At 38.4% G+C, this 19,126-nt stretch overlaps 1 protein-coding gene across 9 annotated transcripts in view; it reads left to right on the forward strand.

The window, feature by feature from the left end:
* The first annotated feature begins 3,125 nt into the window (after positions 1–3,125).
* LNPK (lunapark, ER junction formation factor) overlaps positions 3,126–19,126 on the forward strand; it is a 41,086-nt gene continuing 25,085 nt past the window's right edge. The window contains exons 1-7 of one of the 9 annotated variants that reach the window (XM_086898864.1): positions 3,559–3,579; positions 4,021–4,130; positions 7,174–7,255; positions 8,491–8,532; positions 9,748–9,935; positions 13,224–13,282; positions 15,540–15,580. In XM_086898864.1, coding sequence (XP_086754990.1) covers positions 7,229–7,255; positions 8,491–8,532; positions 9,748–9,935; positions 13,224–13,282; positions 15,540–15,580 — 357 coding nt within the window. In that variant the 5' untranslated portion in view covers positions 3,559–3,579; positions 4,021–4,130; positions 7,174–7,228. The other 8 variants (XM_086898858.1, XM_086898861.1, XM_086898859.1 and 5 more) reach the window with 8 other exon arrangements.

Genomic DNA, 19,126 nt, shown 5'->3' on the forward strand with positions numbered 1-19,126 from the left:
CCCCAGTTTCAGCCTGAGCAATGTGATGTACAGCAGCACCTAATTTCCAGTAACAGGGACATGAAAAAATGGTGAGATGGCACAGACTATAGTCATAGTGATACAGGTAGTGAAATTCGTGAGCTTCAGGCTGTATACATACCTCCATTTGCTGCAATCAGATCTCCATTTACAGTGTAAACAAAGGTTCTGTTTCCCCATCTAAAATTCCCCAGTATCCACATGGCCTCACCAGCCAGAGAAGTCCAAAAGGGTTAATTTTAAATAAAAAACCTCGAGTAAACACAATTTGGCAACACTAAGTAAGATCTCTTAACCAGACAGCATTTTCCAAATGATGTACAGACCCATATACCTATTTAGAATATTCAAATATTCATATACCTATTTAGAATATTCAAATGTTACCATGGAAAAACTCTTCTCAATAGCAGTTTTAGGGTTTCTTTTTTAAAAGAAGCTTATTGTTTGATTTTTAAAATAAGTTGATTGTTCAGAGTTCTGCATATAGAACAGCTAAATGCTGCCTATTTCCTAACTGCTGAGGAAAATTCTGAAGATGTACTCTGCTGCTAGAGCGGTTATGCAAAGTCAGGTTAAACACTAATCCCACTGATAATGAAGGATTTTGAAGGGAATCTATTTAAGAGTTTTAAATACTCTGTAGGGGGCAGTTTTGAACCAGATTAATGAAAATTTTAAGCTGGCTGATTCAAAGTTATGTTTTTACACTCAGTTTTAGTATCCTTAGCAGCTACATGGGCATAATATCTTTTTTTTTAAGGTAGATTTTGGTGCTTAAGCAAACAGGGAGCTGCATGCTGTTTTATAACATCACCCAGCTGAGGGGCTTATCTGCATGTAAGGTTCAGTAATGGTAGCTAACAATATTTTTTTAAACTACCAGTTACAGAGATCCGTAACTGAATAGCAATGTGTAGAACTTCATGGTAAAGGCCTGCATAAAAACCAGCTCTGCAAAAGGCCCCAAGGACAGAAACAGAGTTTGGGATGTCCTTCACAATTCTGGTTCAGCACTGAACCAGGAATCAATTTTGTTGTGACTTGAAAGTACTCATGATATTTCTGGAAAAAAGAAAAAAGAAAAAAAAATGCAGCAGATTCTTGGAGAAACTAATATTGCCTGCAGCATTTTCAAATGCCTTTAAACTTGGTATCTTCATTATTTGCAGTTATTTTAAGTGGATATGATGCTGGACCATGGAAAAAGATATCAGTAAACTTCAATGTGTTAGCTTAAAAATGAAGAGTTAAATCGGCCTCTCTCCAGCAACATCCCACTTTGAAGTATCAAAGTCAGAAGTGGACTATTGATCTGAAACAAAAAAGAAACATATCCTCTCAGTAAAATGATAGTCATTGTTACAGAGATTTAAGTAGAAGTGGCTCTAGAGTGCAACATGAAGAGTAGGAGAGGCTCAGTCACTGAGTGTTTTTTTCCACTTGGAAAGGAAGGAGCAGACTAGGCCTCAGTGAGAAAAATGAAGTTGTATATGTAAGCGACCTCTGTAATCAATAGCAGAGTATTTCCAGTAGAGTCAGTGGCTCTCCATTGACCACCATTATTTTGATTTGGATGAAGTGTCTTGAAGCCAGTTCTAAAACATGACTTACAGCTAAAGTTACTACATATCTGATAATGTAATCATGTAGAGCACCAAGAGTCACACTGAACACTGGTGTGAGCTAAAAGGATCAACATACCAAAGTCCAGACTAAGAATGAATGCTTGCAGATGATCAGACTCAGCAGCTCTACACTTAAAGCTTGAGGCTGATTATGCTGCCCCGACAGGTGGTGGGATATCTTTTTTGTCCTCTCCTGGCCTAAAAGCTTTGCCTGTTCTTTTTGAGTTCATGTACAGGTTCTGGCTGGGCTGAAGCAATTTTCTTCACAGCAGCCCATATGCTGCTGTGTTTCGTACTCTGTGACTAGAACAGCACTTCTGACACAGCAACATTTTGGCCATTGTAGAACAGGACTTGCACAGCACCGAGGCTTTACCTTCTCTCATGCACTGCTCCCTTGGAGAGTAGTCTGGGTGTAGGCAAGAATTTTGGGAAGGGAAACAGAAAAGGGGATATTCCATACCACATAATGTCATGCTCAGCAGTAAAACTGGAATTTCAGAATAAGAAGGTGTGTGGGGTGGGTTGTTCTCCAGAATCATCAATTGCTGGAAGACCTGCTGGGCATCAGTCTGCTTGTTGGAGGTGGTTAGTTATGTCCCTTGACTCACTTTTTTTTTTTTTTCCTTTCTTTCACTTATTAAACTTTCATTTAGCACAACCTATGAACTCTGACTTTTCCTGTCTCCCCTGTCTTCCTGAGAGGGAAGGAACTGGAGGTTGTGTGGGTGTTTACCTCCTAACCAGGGTCAACCTACCAAAACTGGAAAACCCCCAACATTTATAGGCTGTATTGTGATGCACTGTTACATACAAGTTCAACACTTCTGGGACAGCTGAAGATGTACAGCTTTCACATAGGAATTTTTGCTACAAGGCACTTTGAAGGACTTTCTTCCACATCTATGCACATGCACTTGTGTACTGCAGTGGTAAAACTTCTGAACAAGGCATGTCAGAACGCTAGTGCAGAGAAAGTATTTATTCTCTTTTCCTGTGTCCTCTCGGCATGAGGCAAGGGATGGGTGTCAGCGAAGTAAGAAAGCCGATAGAGGACAGTTATTACAGTAATGGGACTTAAAGGAATTCAGAGTTCTGCTTCTCTCCAAGAATATTCCACACATGCCGAGAGGAACGAAGGGCACGGTGAGAGCAGCCCTCTGCTGTGCCCCTCGGGGGGCTCCGCGCCTGCCCGCGGAACAGACGGCCGGCACGGCGGCTCTTTGTCAGCGCCGCTTCACTGGCAGAACACCAAGTGTCAGAAAGCCTGCGAACCTCCACATGACAGTTTGACCCTCACGCTCCTCGGATTTTGCATTAAAACACCTTGATTTTCTGTAACAGGGATCAGCGAGAGCCGCAGGAAGATGGGTTTGGAGTCCCCGGCCCCGCCGGCGGTGAGCGCCTTCCGACACCCGCCCGCTTCGATTTGGCACAGCCGCTCGGGACACCGCCCGGGCCGGGCCGCGAGGCGACGGGCACGTGACGGCACGGTCCCGTACGGCCGGGAGCGGTACGGCCGGGTACGGGCAGGTACGGCCCTGTATGGAGCGGAGCAGAAGGCGCCCCGCGCCGCCCAAAGCCCCCACACACGGCCTCCCGCCCGCAGCGCGGCCCGGCCCAGCCCGGCCCCGCCCCGCTCCAGCGCGCCCCGCGGCAGTGAGGCCCTGATTGGCTGCCGCACCCGCGCGGGGCCTGCTGGGAGCAGCGCCCGGGCCCCGCGCTCCTCCTGCGGCGGCGTTAGTGGCGGGCGGGATGCGCGGCCCGGCCCGCGGCAGGTACGTGATGGCGGGGGATGCGCGGCCCGGCCCGGCCCCGCCCCGAGCGCCTCCGCGGTGGGAGACGGGCGCGGGGCGGCGGGAGAGGGGCGCCCGGCGCTCCCGCTAACAGCGCTCAGGTACCGGCCCCGGGGCACTAAGCGGGGCGGCAGGTGCTCCTTCCCCATCTCCCTCCTCGCCGCGGGGCAGCGGGGCGGGGTGGGCCGTGGTGCGGCCATGGAGGAGGAAGCCCCCGGCTGCGGGAGGGGCGGCGGGCACCGTGCCCGGAAGCGGGGGAGCGGCGGCGCCGTGCGGCTGTCCCGGCTGGCGGCCCGGGGAGCCGGGGGCTCCGCTGACCTCTGCCAACGCCCTGCCGGGCCCCGGCGCTGGCGGCCCCTCGCGCAGGCTGCGAGGAGTTGGGTTTCAAAAAAGAGCGCCTGACCCACCCGCCTGTCGCCCCGTCGCTGTGCAGCCCGTGTGGGAGCTAGTTTGCCTTTTTAATTAAGGCTCTACAAAGCGTAGGACCTCTGTGGGATGCTTCCAGACGGAAACAGCCGAAAATGAAGTTTAAATGGGAAAAAGTGTAGTATTTTGTTGTTTCTGAGGCGTCCTAGGACAGGCCAGCAGTAAGCGGTGGGTGATGCTCCTGGTTTGGTTTTGCTGGTTTCCTTGTCCACGGCACTCAGCTGGAAAAACTTTTCATGGTCCCATGAGGACCTGTGAGGTCAGTGAATTCTGAGCGAACTGTAAGCAGAACTGGAGATTCAATGTGAGAAGTAGAATTTGTGTTCTTTATAATAATAAATACCTAAAAATAATTACATAGAGTGGAATCAGTAAGTATGCAAAAAAGACTTCTTTCAAAAGCACTGCCCGTTGCTATAGGGGAGAGGTCTGTATTTCTGTATGCAAGGCCTTGATTACAAGTTTCTAACTTTTTTTTTTTCTTGTAATATTTCTTCTCTTGATGTTATTCAGTCTTGAATTTCAGCATGTCTGTTATTAAAATTTACTTGGGATACTGAATTTTTGGAGAACTTTTAATTTTTAAAACATTAATGAGCCTGAAGAAATTTGAGACTGACTTGATAAAAGTGTAATGAGATCATGAAGCTATTTTCTCCATCTGGGTGGATGGGCGTGGATGACTTAGTGGATTTATTCCTTTTTCAAAGGAGAAGCTTTTTCTGCTCTAGTCTCTTAGTCTGGAACTTCTGCTTTTTAATAAATAATTTAAATGTTTTGGGACTAGAGGAGCTGCTATAAATATTTTTTTGAGAGAGTCAGGTAATAAAATTGGCAGTAGTGTTTTCATAAGCTTCTCTGTTTGGTGTTTTAATGCTTCTTTTGTCTGTTTTAAGCTTAGGACATGTTGCAGCTATCTTACTCATGTATTACATCAGTGATAACCTGTGTGGAAATAAGTCCAACTGCACTACTGCTTAGTCAGTGAAATGCACAACTCTGTGCTAGAGTGCAGTCTTCAGGAGGGAAAAGTCTTATGCAATAATTTATTGGTTAGAGCATGGGAAAGAAGCAACTTGTGGATGATCTCTTGCCATGAATGGTAGGATATTAATGGTAGGTAGATGGAGTGGTGAGGAAGGAGGAAAGGTTGAAGCAGCTGAAGACAATTTGTGTCGTCATGTCAAGAAGAGAGAAGAAGGAAAATGTCAGAGGCACTCCATAGCAATTATAGAAAACGTTCCATCTCCTCACTGAGGATTCAGTGACTAAACTGTAAATGTGAATCTAGTGGCCCTAATCTCTTAATACCTCTTTGGGGGAAAGGGTTTTGGTAGTATTAGGGACTTGCAGAGCAGCCTCTGTAAAGCCTGTCATCATCATAGTTCCTGTAAAATCACACGCATAATGACACTTGTTGAACCTGTTTCTCTTCCAAGCATTTGCCAGATTTAAAAACACTTGTGTAGCAATAGCACTGTGGATGTGTTATTGATATAAGTCAGAGTCACCAATAGGTCGTGGATAATTTGTTCCCAAAAGATCCTCTAACACTTCTAGCAGAGGGGTTCTCAGACTATGGTTTGAAGGCAAATAGCACACACAGAGGCTGCATGAGCATCTTTGTGTCTCTGTCCACAGTTGAGTGCTACCATTGCTCCCAATGGCAGTGGCAATGCTAGGGAAACATGCTAGATTTGGGAGCCTTGTGCTGCTTTATAGACTTCTCAATTGGCTATTTGACACAGTATCTTTATTGCAAAACAATATAAAAGTTGTATATGTCTGTAGAAATATCTGGGAAGAAAGTGTAAGCTCAGATCTGCTGCACTACCCATCCTGCAAAAAACCTGCCTGTATATGCAAAGTCACAGCTGTGTAAAATTCTTTGTGTTAGATTGTGTGTTTAAAAAAAGAAAGATGGCTGTTTTACTGAGGTGAGTTGCTCCAGTAGTGCTTATTTTGAGAATTTGTTCGAGTCCAAGGGGTAATTGCTTTTTCTATATCTCACCCCTTTGTGCTGCTAATTTGGCAGCAGCAGAGCTAATTTGCCCATCTGCTCTTGCTTCGTTTTCATGGCATTTCTTCCTTTTCTTTAAGGATTGGTTTCTGAAGCCAGTAGGGCCTATAGTTCTGAAGTCCTTGGCTTTCCTAAAAAATGAAGAGATTACCACACTACAGTAGTGTTTGTGCTAGTGAGCAGTGCATATCTTATACCTGTGAAAGTGTTCTAACAGCCTCAGACAATTTGAAAACAAATTTGGACTGAAATATGTATTTCCATTTTCGGCCAAAGGAAACTTAATAAACAAGATAATGATCACTTTTATTTCTGTCCAGCTAGATCTGTGCTTTGTTTTAGTAAGTAGTAGTGTTTCATTCCAGAATGAAAAAGGTTTGAACCCTGGTTGGGATTGAGCATTAGTTTACTGTCAGGGTTGTTTTGAACAGATTACTTTTTTGTTCAATAGGTAAGAAACTTGTGTATTAAATGACTGGAGAGAAAATCTGCCATCCTAAGGTTCAATTAATTCAACTGTCTTGTAATGGAAAGTTGCTACAATTTTGGTTCAGGAGCTTAGACGCAGATCATCAAATAATGTTGTTCATGGGTTCCAGGTTTGTGTAGGGTGAAGTGAGCTGCTCTTGCCCCTTTGGAACAGTTTTAGAGTTCATTTGATGTGCTGATTACTGGGTTGAGCAGGGAAGACCTACCAATGTAGTGCTTTTGTATAGCAAATGAAATCTTTGAAACTGGTTCTTTGAACTTAAAACTGAGCACACAAAAGAACAATAGTGCTATCCAGCATATTCTTGTTGATGAGAGCATAAAAAGGAAATAGATTTATTTTAGAATTTTTCCCATGAACAGAAAGATGTTAATGTTAAATGCCTGGAGTGACAGCTAAAAAGGAATACTGAGTTATGCTTAGGGGCAGCAGAGGAAATAACTGGAAATTAGTTAAATCTTAAATAATCCTGCCCAATACTAAGTTTTTAAAATTGTTTTTCTGATGGAGCATTTTGGTGGCTCTTTTTGCAGTTCATTTGTGCCTGCATTTTTGAGAACTCCCCTCTGATTTTGTATTTCCAAAATAAAAAACTTTGGCCACATCTTAGCTGATCAACCGACTTACAGGATTGTCTGTGAATCAGAAAACTGAATTTAAAAATTACACATAGATAGATACCTAGACAACGGCTTTAAACAATATTTTGATTCCTTAAGAAGATGGAATGAATTTGAGAATCTTTGATTCTGTTGTTAGATTGTTCCTAAGTGCTTAATGCTTTATTTCTAGCTGTGAATTCTTGTAGAAGATTGATAGCTCTGCCAACATTTGTCCACAATAGAAGATGGGTGGACTAATTTCAAGATGGAGGGTAAGTAACATTGTGTAACAATGTAATAATCTTTAGTCTAGAAGGTGGGAGTACCTAGGACATGTTGACTATTAATGCTGGCTGAATGATAGTCTTAAACTTTTCCTTTATGTCGCTTAAAAGTCCAATAGTGAGATATCATGACCAAAAGTATTCTTTGCTAAATCACTAAGCTGTGAAACTCTGCTGCTTCCTACAATTCCTTTGCAGGACCACTCTGGCACTTTCTTGGTTAACTTAAAAAAATACAGTTGTAACTCTTTCTGTGAATCTAAATGCTTTTGTGGTGCATCATTGGGATAGAAGCTGCAGCATCTATGATTTGAAGCATTGGCGACATAGGTAAAAATGGGTATGTGCAGAATACATTTCTGGCTGTTCTGACAAATAGTTTGGTAGCTCCTTAGTCCAGTACAAGTTTGACTTTTTATCTGCTTTTATTGGTTATTGAGTGGTGTACTGAGTTTATAAGGAAGAAGAGGCATGAGGTTTTTGACTACTTTCCTGGCAGGTGTGAGTTGTTTTAGTCATAGGTTTGCCTTTGCTTATTGGCAGTTGACTTCAGAGCCTTCCATACAAAACTCCATTAAAGGTGATACTTTAGGTGGAATGTCAGTTTTGTATGATAGAACTTCACTTTCAGGGTGATGCACTGTGAGCTGTGGTTTTTGAATTTGTGGTGTGAAGGGTGGTAAAAGATTGTGGCTTGATAATTCTCAGAAATTAGGAAAGATTCCTAGAAGGTGGATTTCCAGTTGCTCCTATGGGGAATTTTACTAGTGATGACAGCCCTTATTTGCAGTTGCTTATGATTTATTTACACCATGTGTCCTTATATGGAATGAATAGTAATAAAAAGCCGGAGTACTCAGGTTAGGGCTTCCTCTATATATTCTGTGTTTTGCCTATTTCTGCCACTCATCAATTCTGTTCTTGTTTTAGTTTCCACCCACACATTCATTATTGCTGTAGGTGCATTAGAGGTTTTCATTTTTTGTGATGTAGGATTGGAGCCTTCAGTTAGGAGTAATGCCAGCTGTAAAGCAGTGATTCGTTCTGGTCCCTTCTATTTGTCACACTTAAGTAGGAAATCTTCTTACCTTTATGTAAAACAGATAATTTATTAATCTTTTATGAATGTCTTTTTGTTTAGAAACTGTTAATGTACAGTAATCCTCAAAATACTGAGTTTTTAAAAGTGATATTAATATCTTTGTTCTTTCCCTTGTAAGCAGGCAAAACCTTCCACTGTAGAAGTATTAGAAAAAATAGATAAGGTATGTGTTTGCATTTTGGTGTTTTGTTTGATTTTTTTGTTTAGAAATATACCTTCTTTTTGCTGGCCATGTATTTCTCTCACGTTAGATAAAATACTCTCTTGAAATTTTAAATTATTTTGGTAATTATTCCAGTAGTAGAGATTCTGCATATCAGAGGAATTGTTCTCTTTTTTCCCCCTTACTGTTTAGTAATTTAAAAAATATCAATAGATAGTGAGAAACTACATGGCAAATATTTATTTAGAGAGCCTGAAATGGGAATGAATATGAAGCTGCCTTGATTATGCAATTCAGTTATAACTAATGGTTAAAGTCCCATGTAATGGAAAATGTCACTAATGCAAAGTTCCATTCATCAGTTTGATTAGAAAAGCTTCAATGTATGGTTTTATGTGTAGAAGTTGTAACTGTAGTGGAAGTAAATAAGGTCAGGGACAGAATAACTGTGTAACAAATACAGATTTTTCAGTAATCAATTGTGATTTTTCACCAGCATTTGTGACAGATGGCTGTGCTCTGTGGGGAAATATGTCTGTGCTCTGTGTTTTGAAATATGCTGTTGATATTTTTGTTTTCCTTTTAATGAAAGTGTGAGTACTTCTGTTGTCACTTGAAATACAGTCAAAATGGTTAATTGCATTAATAGCAGAGCATTGCTTGATCACTTATTAATATACCAGAAGCATCATACAGATGTTCAGGATTTCATTCTTAATGTGAGGAAAGAACTGAAATGAGAACAAGTAAAATGATGGAGAGGTTCCAGTAATTTCCCATGTTATTAGAAAAGTGTTAGAGGCATTTAAAATTCCGCAGGTATCTGATGAAAGCTTTAGAATGCTGAGTATGGTTAGTAGTCATTTATGTGACAGTAAAGACTGCCATTCATAGGATACTTGTATTTTTCACTTGTCTTGAATATACTAATGAGTTACAAATGTGAAAAAGTGATGATTTTAAACTTTCCTTATCAGTTGCTAATAAGGTGCAAGTGGCCCATACCATAATCTTTAGTGTGGAGTATTTATGCTATGAAAGCTGTCCATGGGCAAATATTGTCATTTATGAAAAAGCTGCTTGACTTTTCTAATCAAGTATCAAACTGATAGGGTTGATATTTGCAAACATTTAAAGGCAGCTTAGTAAAACCTCTTACTATTTGCATTAATAAGGCTATTTACACTAATAAGGCTGAACCCTGTTTATTTGCAGGAAATACAGACATTAGAAGAATTCAGAGAAAAAAATCAGAGGCTACAGAAACTATGGGTTGGAAGGCTTCTTCTCTACTCCTCTGTTCTTTACCTTATTACTTGCTTAATTGTATATTTGTGGTGTCTTCCTGACGAATGGACAGCAAGGCTGACAATGACACTTCCATTTTTTGCATTTCCATTGATGTAAGTAAATATGCCTTTTTTATTTTCTAACTGCTGTCTCTTTGATAAAAGGAGATGGAAAATACATCTCAGCAGGGGTTTGAGTTTGCTTTGACAATTCTTGAGATGTCATAACTTGCTGAATTTTTTCTTCTAAAATAAATTCATGTAGTTAGGCAGACACTTTCTTTGAGGGGAATGTCTCTCATGGGTCTAAGTTTAGTATAGAACTAAGTCTTATCATCAAAAGATAATAGCATCTGAAGTTACTTGGCTTATCAAAATTATACTGGGGCTAGAGAGCTGTATCTGAACAGCTGTAAGGTGATGTAGTATAAGCACAAGAGCATTCTTGGGTTTTGTTTTTACTGCAATTTGAAAAGTAACATTACTATATGGAAGGAACCAAAGGTGCATCACCTACGTGTAAAATGTAGTGTATAAACCTGGGAAAAATACAAAAATGAATGGAGAAACTTACTTTCATGTGTTAGATGACTGTTAACTCAGAATTGACTTGAAAGGTCATCACCCAAAGTGTGTTGAAAACCAGTTTTACATGATCAGCTGTTTTCCTGGAAAATCATTGACTGCTTTCTTCAGCAAGAAAATACGCAGACTTCATTGTATGTGGATTGGGGAAAGTATTGCCTACATATTTGTTCCACACTTATCCTGATGGCTGGCTTTCATTGTCTTAGAAGTCTACTTTTCCAAAAGGAACAAAATGGGCTTCCACCTCACTGAACAGCTGCTTTGCTGCCTTTCCTCCAGTCCTTCAGGGAGGTGAGAGCAGCCTACTGAGCATCTTTCCTACCAACAGTGAGCACAGTACATTTACTAATTTGCTAAAATGGTCATAACAGCACCTTAGTATGAAAGCATCGTTTGTAGATGTCCTAGCTTTAGACTTGAAAGGTAAAGTCAAAAGTAAATATTTGAGGCTTTGTAAGTTTGATGAGTGTGGGTCAGCATAACGTAACATGTGGAAAACCCCCAGCTTGAAGATGCTTTTTGTATGTCATACTGTGTTATCCATAATTTCACTGATAGGCTGCTATTGTGGACTCCTCTGGAGAAGATACATGGGCAGCAGTGTGTTGACTGGAAAAGATTATTACAGAAACTAGAGCTCAAATTAACGTTTGGCAGTGATATGAATTAGTTTTGTTCTTAAGGACAAGCATTTCGAAGTCTTTGTTGTTAGTGTGTGAAGCTTGTTCATGCTGATAGGAAAGGCTTGTAAAAGAGGAAGTATTACCAGCCTCCTTTCACATAGGTTTGTTAGAATTAGTGTAGAAATTAAAGCTTTTATTATTGAAGGTGATGGCTTCTGGTGCTGTGGTTTGAATTTACATGTTAGTCTTTTATTCTCTAGTTTGTCTTCCAGTTCTGCTTCTTTTTCTCAGGATGGTTCTCTGTAATATTCTGATTTAGACATCATCTTACTAGCACTTAGAATCAGACTGTTGTTCTCTTATGACTTGCAACTGTTTATCAGATTTTTTTTTCCTTAAGCTGTTCCCCTTCAGCTTTTTTTGGCAGATATGAATGGCAAGCAGCTGCCAGCATGTCTTTGTTCTCGGTCAAGAGGTGACTCCATGCTGAAAGCCTGGTGCCACCCAGTAATAGCTCTAGAGATTTTTCAGACCTAATCAAACTGGAGTATGTCTGCCTTTTCCAGCTTGCAGTCAGTCACCAACTTATTTCTGCCTTAGGTCAGTCCCTCAGGGTCTCAGCAAGTTACTGATGTTGGTAGAGCAAGTTAAGTTTCAGGAATATCACTTCATTAATTTTAAATGTGTACTGAAATACTCTAAATAGGAGGATGCTTTTCTTGAACTGGTTTCTGTTTGAATTGGATCTAATTCACATGTCCTGATTTACACAGAAATGTGTTTTTTTTTTTTTTTTTTTTTTGTAAAATTGGTGGAAATGGTCAGCTAGTAAACTTTCATCTTGGATTTCTTAAAGAGGAAATGCTTTGTTGTTTCATGATGTCTGAATTATTTCATATTTAGAATACAGCTCTAGGTAAAAGACTATTCAGCATACATTAAAAAAGAAATAATGCTTTTGCCTTGTATCTTTGTAACAAGGTATTTAAGGCAATTTAAACCCTGTAAGCATTTATTTCTTCTATTACTTTATGAAGACACATTTTGGGTTGTGTAATCAGATAAATCCACCTGCATTATTGGATCAATTATTACAGCACACCTTTGAGCAAGGGATAGTTAAACTTCTTTGTTTCTCTTCCCTTGGATAGGTTGCTCTCAGATTCCAGTTGCCTCATCTAACTTGCCTAACTTGGTCTGTGCTGTTAATACGTGAAGGCATTTTTATCTGGTCAACCATTATATAAATACAGAATGTTCTAAATAAAGATGATGTTTTTAGGAATTAAAAATAATTCTTATGAATTAAGTCAAAGCTCTTGGAGCCTTTTGCCTGCTTTCTTATGCATGCTTTTAGTCAGATAACCTGTCTGGCCTCTGTTTTTTTCTGTTAAATGAAACATTGCTAATTTAGGCTTTATTATTTAATTAGCACAGGAGGGTTTTGGATGCTCTGAATGGCTTGGTGTATGAGGTTTGCCACTTAGCTTAGACTGAATAACTTACCAGGAGAAGTGTCAGCTTAATATTTAAAAGCAATTCTAAGCTTTAAAACAAATGAAGTCCTGATGATTGCAGAGAGACCTTTCAAATGTAAAATAGTCATAGATCAGTTTAACTTCATCTTGACATAAACTGCTGCAGCTAAGTCAGCTGAAACCCTACAGAAACTGAATAGACTTAGAGCTCTCTAAAATCACTAGGACTCAGGTCAGTTAATTCTGCTTAGGAGAGCCTTTGTACAATAGCTTTATCTCATGGTTTTCATTGGTATCAGAATTCTTCCCACAAATCTCTTGGGCCTTAATTTTGGGCCTTAACTGGTAAGTTTTATTTTTTTTTTTTTTTCATAAAATGCATTATAAATCTATCAAATAAAAAGTGATGACTAAGTAATTTTCAGCTGAACATTTTTTAGGAAGTGATGATATTGCTGCTGCTGCCTTAGTATTTCTGCCTCAAGTAACAGTTAATTTTAATAGAAAAGATGATTTTATTTAGAGCAATATTGGTATCTTGTTGACAAGATGCTTGTCAACAAGAAAATTTTTAGTCTCGTATATAAATACTGTCCTTTGTATTTGCAAAAGAAAAAAAAATCTCATCTGGTAAATGTTTTGTTTGCTAAATGAGTTCAGAAATGGTTACTGTAATATATTTTAATTAATAAAATTTTCTTTTTCTTCTAAAGAATCTGGTGTATAAGAACACTGCTCATTTTTTTCTTTTCCAAACGGACAGAAAGGAATAGTAAGTATTTTTTCCTTGTGGTTTTTTTTTAGAATACATAGCTAGTTCAGAGTGATGCTTGCTATGATAATGCAAATGCTTTTGATCCTTCAGCTTCCAGGAAGACAAGGGTAGCCTTTTAGTTGATACTGAAATGGGTAGTATTAGCTAAACTTTTTTCTACCACATAGTTCATGAAGGAACAGGAGGGAAACTGCTTAATCTACCACTTCACTTACAAAATTATGCTTTCTTCTGTCTTTGCATGTGTCAAAATTGTATTTGAATAAAATTGGTGTAGGAGCAAGGGGAAGTAGTAGTAGTTCCCTTGATACTTGCATCTCACAAGTATTCCAGCAGTCTTAATCTGTTATCCTTATACAAAAGGGAAGAGATTTATAGCAGATGTGTCTAATTTATTTGTCAAGATATCTTTTCTCTCCCAAGTTCTCCAAAGCATACTTATGTTTTCCTGAGTGGGAAAGGTATAAGCAGGTGTTTTTTTTTTCTTTTTTGAGAGCTAAGGAAAATTGGAAGTCATGTAACAAAACTGAAAAGCAATGGAGGTGTTCAAATATAAATAAAAAGTTGTTAAATTTTGCATTAGAATGAATCTGCATGCTATTTAAAAACAGCATCTGTGGCACTTGTCTGCAGTAGTTAGAATTCATTTGAGACTTTCCTTGAAAGCAGTCCAGCCTGTAACAATATCTCATGGTGATGTGAGCAATAATACAGGAAAACCTCAGTGTTGCACTGTGTTTTATGACTCGCAGAACAGCATGATGTATTTAATTTGTGACAGCTTACAAGTTAAACATCACTTTTAGAATTTTTCTTAAACTTAATGTTTGCAATTGATATGCAAGTGCAGAACATGCATTTTTATGTAGAAATAAAATTGTCCATATATTCTGTGGTGCTGTGTGATTCATTTCTAAGGTGAAACGAATGATTTGCATTTCATGGCTGAATAAGAAAAAAATGTATGTTTTTCTAGTTTGCTTAAATGTCTTTATTGCTGTTTTGAGCATACAGGCAAGTCTAGTGCTTTTGTTGAACCTGTGTTTAAAGGGTTTAGTAGATGATAGAACATGCCAAAAGGGATTATTTCTGTGTGGTTCCACAGACTGGATAAAAATAAAGTGTTTTACCTCAGAGATAAAAGTCCTATATTTAAAAAAGAAAAATCAAATGTAGAGTTGAAGCAGTAAAGCAGGAGAAAGTGTATCTGAGAGAGCAAACTGTCAACCAAGTTGATCAAAGCTAAGATTTTATTCTGGGATAAGTTAGTATAACATACTGAGACACTGGAGGTGGTTATTTAATACAATAAAGCTTTGTGCTGAATAACCGGTATACACCAGATTTGGGAATGATGCTGTGAATGAGGAAAATTTGTAGCTAGACTCCAGGGAAGGTGATACAGGGAGATGATGGAATTTCAGTTTTTAGGACTGGTCAGGCAAACAACTGTTAAAGATTTAGGCTGATCTGTCCCGAAGCGTGGAGAAAATAAATGAGGTATATTTCAAGTATTGACTTCTCTAGTATGAATTCTTTTTTTTTTTTTTTTTTTCTGTAGGTTTAATTAAGATGAGATATGTTGGTTTCTTGAGAGTACTTTGCAGTAATTGCCATTTGGCCACGTTTGAAGGGGCAGGTGTTTCATGAGGTTCTTGTTGAGTACAGGAGGTAAAGTGATCAGAAAGAAACACCCACAGTAAACTGTTCTTACAAAACTGGGGGCTTTGCTGTAGTCTGAGAGTATAGAAAGGGGGAAATAGATTGAGCTTTGAAGCTTGGAATTGACCTGGCATTTGAAACTAGTATGTGTTAAGAGGTTTATGTGAAATACTGAAGCCAGTAAATCTGGTACTCAGATATATTAATGCTTAGACCTCAAGCTTTTTTCCGTATTTTGACTCAAGAGATTAAATGTATTTGGTTCATTGTTGTACCAGTTTTAATGTAGGTCAAAGCGGGGCACTGGCTAGAATTGGTTTGCTTAATGAGGAAATGGTACATAAAATTTTTTAATAGTTATAACTGTAAAGTGATAACAGTGGGCTATAATTTATAAGCAGTTTCAGCATTTTAAGTGATTTATTTTCACATAAAAACTCTAGTTATTTTATACAAAGTTTGCTGATGTTTAGAGCTGGTAGTGGTCAGTGCATAATTTTTCCTGATTTTGCAAGGTGAAATCAATGTTTAGAGTGTGCTGGAATTATTTTAATTTATATTTGAAAACTAATGTATAATGTTCTTCTTTTAGATGATGCACTGGAAGATTTAAAGTCCCAAAAGAAAAAAATAGTAAGTAAAACTTTAAGAAAAAATGGTTGTTATGGTTCACCAAAACTGGTGTATGCCAAATATTTGCTCCAAACATGATCAACAGTTAATCTCGACATGAAAAATTTAGGATGGAAAAGGTTCCAAATCTTGGATAACTTGCTCTCTTTGTGAAGTTTTTAACCTTGAAAGCTGTTTCCTCTCTGTTTAATCACTCCATAAGGAAACTTGCTGAGAGAGGAAGCTGTTTTCTTTTCTTACCTGTTTTCTTACCGGCTTTATCTGCCTTATAAGGTAAAACTGCCACAATCCAAACAATCTCCGCCCCCAACCCTACCCTGCCAAAGCAGCTCCTCCTCCCTCCAAAAACTCCAAAATTTCTATTATGAGGTGTTGTTATTTGTAAGTTTCCCAAAGTGTTCATACCTTCTGGATTTTGCCATGGTAGCTAAATTAATAAAAAGCCCACAAGAAAGGTACCAAAAATGAGTTGGATAAGAGTCTGGTATTATGTCATGATCTGTGTTTTATCACTTTTAAAAATGTAGATGTAAGAATGATAAGCTGTAACCTAATTATGTCACTGTCCTTTGGTAAAGATGATTTGCTAATATTTAAATGGATGTGTCCTTTGGTTGTAGTGGTGATATAAAGGGGTTCGAGAGGAACTGACATTTCGAGAGGCTGACATTTTCTAGGAAAGAAAGAAATGAGCATGACTACTATGTTATTTTATGAAAACTACTTAACTGAAATTAGTTAATGTTTCCAATTAACATAGTCATATGGCAGCCTTAAAGGAAAAGTTGTTGAAGGAAAAAAAGCACAGTGGAGAACAAAAGAGTTTTTGGAATCTTAAATGTGAAGTCTTCATTTCAGTTTCAGTTTAGTTTTCTGTAATCATGAAAATTTTTTTTCTAGAAGAACAAGTAATACAGAGTTTTTGTGTGTGAGAAGCAATTAGGACAAAAGACATTGAATGAAAGATTAGTCAGAAAAAAACCTAAATGTGTATTTTGCATATGCAAAACATCAAAACAACATGCTGTCGAAGAACCAGGATGAAACAATGCACAACACAAAAATGAAACAGCTGCATGAATACTTCATAAACAATAATGAATGTAGAGTGTGACTATAGAGAATTTAAATATGAAAGTGTAAATTGCCATGAGTATATATGCAAGTCAAGCTTTAATCATTTAAGACAAACTTCTAAATTGGTTACTGAAACAGTTCTGTAGTCCAATAATGTATAACTTGGCTGTTTTTCAGAGTCTGTGATTATCATGTGATCTTGTGGGTGCTTGGTTCCTAGCAAGGAACCAGAAACAGAGGACTTACTGCAACCTCTTGAATCAGTGCAGTGTTGTACCTTTTACTCAGAAGATGGACTCAAGAGGTTCATTATAATTTAAGATGTTCAATTAAGCATTAAAATTAGATAATTATTCATGAATCAGAACATGTTGAAATGAGCTAAGAGGGGATGCAGGTAACAAGACAGAGTCTGATTCGTGTTTTAGATAAAAAGTACTGAATAAATTGCATTCTGTAAAATTTCATTTTGATAATACTCAGATTTGATTTTGTTTTGTTTGAATAACTTCCTTAGGAATGTCTTTGGCTATGAATAACCTACTTTTTAGTAAAACAAAAATCAAGTGAAATAATGGGGAGGGAGATATTTTTTTTCATGTTGAATTCTGATTTGCTGCTGAGTTTGCAAATAGGATTAGTTAAGAAATTTACATTGTAGTCCTCAAAGTATTTAGGATAAGTAAATTTTGTATTTCCTGTTTATTTGTAATGCAAATTGTTGTCTAGGAACTGAGCCTGCTGCAACAGCTGTGGTTTTTCACTATGTTGCAGCTCAGCTACCTAATTGCTGATCTTATATTGAAGACAGTTGTCCTTCTGAAAATTGTTATAGTACTTGTGTTTTAGAGACATGTAGCCCACCTTTTCCCTACAGACATTACTTGTGTGCTGGAGGGACATACGGGTGTTACAGGGCTTACCTGTAAATGGTGAAAGCTCCTCACCTGCTGTAATGCCCTGGTGGGTTTGCAGTGACTGCTCAATAGTAACTAATTTCTCTTTAACTTCTCTCCTGGCTTTGGTTTCATAGTCATGTGGATACTCATGTGGATAAAACACTTTACAAATACAGATACTTCATCTGGAAATTACCATTAGTAGTGTCTATCCTGTACTTTGACTCAAAGTTCGTGTGATACTTACTTCTCACAGAACTGACTCTATGCTGTTTTCTTCCTAGTGAGTATTTTAAAGCTTGTTGAGTTAACTGGAGGTAGGGATTAAATTAAATAGTTGTAATTAAGGCACTACATCAAGATACAACTTTGTTCCCCTCCTTGATCATAAAGGATACTGTGGTTGTGTTCGTGACTACTTAGCTGTGATTTTGGCCTCAGAGTTTCTCAGTTAATGAGGATGTCAGCCCTTAAGCCTGAACATGGGTAGATGAACAAGTTCAGAGGGTTAAGCATATTAAAGCAAGGGCGCAGGACATGTATTAAGCTGATACAACGGGGAATTAGTGGAGAGTTTACCTGGAACAGCAGTTTTAAAGATGGGATAATTCTTAGCCTGAGGACAAAGTTGTGAAGCTAGTATAGTAATTACCTTGCTAATTTTAGAATCAAACTTTGCTGAAGCTTGCTCAGCTACTTTGAATAGCAGGCTGAATGTAATATTAGACTTTAACAGACTTCCAAACCATTTCAGGTAGGAGTTTTGAAATTGCATCTGTTAATCTGGAAAAAATACCCAGCTAGTCTGATTTCAAGACTGTCTTGGAGTTGTTAGTAATGGGAAAAAAACCAAACCAGCATTTGAGTTCCTTAACTTAAATTAATTACTGTTTAATCTTGTCTACAGCCTTCTAGATGCAGATAACCATTGATATTTTGATAACTTTCAGTATGTGATAAAAACTCTGCTAGGATTTGGTTCTTGTATAAGCCCATTTTTGTCTAACTGGTAAATGCTAGAATACTGCAAATACGCAACTGGAAACTCAAAATAGAGTTAAAAATCATATTTACTGACAAAGGGTCAGTTGCCTTGGACGTTTTAATGTTGTCATGAATCTGTTCAGAGTATACTTGATTACTGTGACTTAAATTATTTATTTCCGAATTTTATGAAACTTTTGTAATGTGTACTGGTATATCTTAAATGGTAGACTGAAATGAGTTTCATGGCTTTGTGTGAACATACAGAAAGACCTCCTCGTAGCTGGGTTTGGCATACCAAGTAATTCTCAATTTATGAACTCATGTGGTAGTATGGTGAATAATGAGTGGTTTGCATCATGCCAGGGCTTAAGTCTTTGATTGCTAAATTGTCTTTACAAGAAGCTTAAAATATATTACTCATACTACTCAATTTAGGCAGCTGATGTCATTCCCACAGGAATTCTGTTTGGTTGCCTGTTGGGAAGGAGTTTATCCAGGCAGTTCTTCATAGGAAGAGAATTTGGGAACATGCTTCTTTATTAAGATCTCATTAATTCCATGAAAAATTCTTGCTCAGACTGTA

Source organism: Cyanistes caeruleus, chromosome 7, assembly GCF_971803275.1.
Source record: "Cyanistes caeruleus chromosome 7, bCyaCae1.hap1.1, whole genome shotgun sequence".
NCBI classification, from domain to species: Eukaryota; Metazoa; Chordata; class Aves; order Passeriformes; family Paridae; genus Cyanistes; species Cyanistes caeruleus.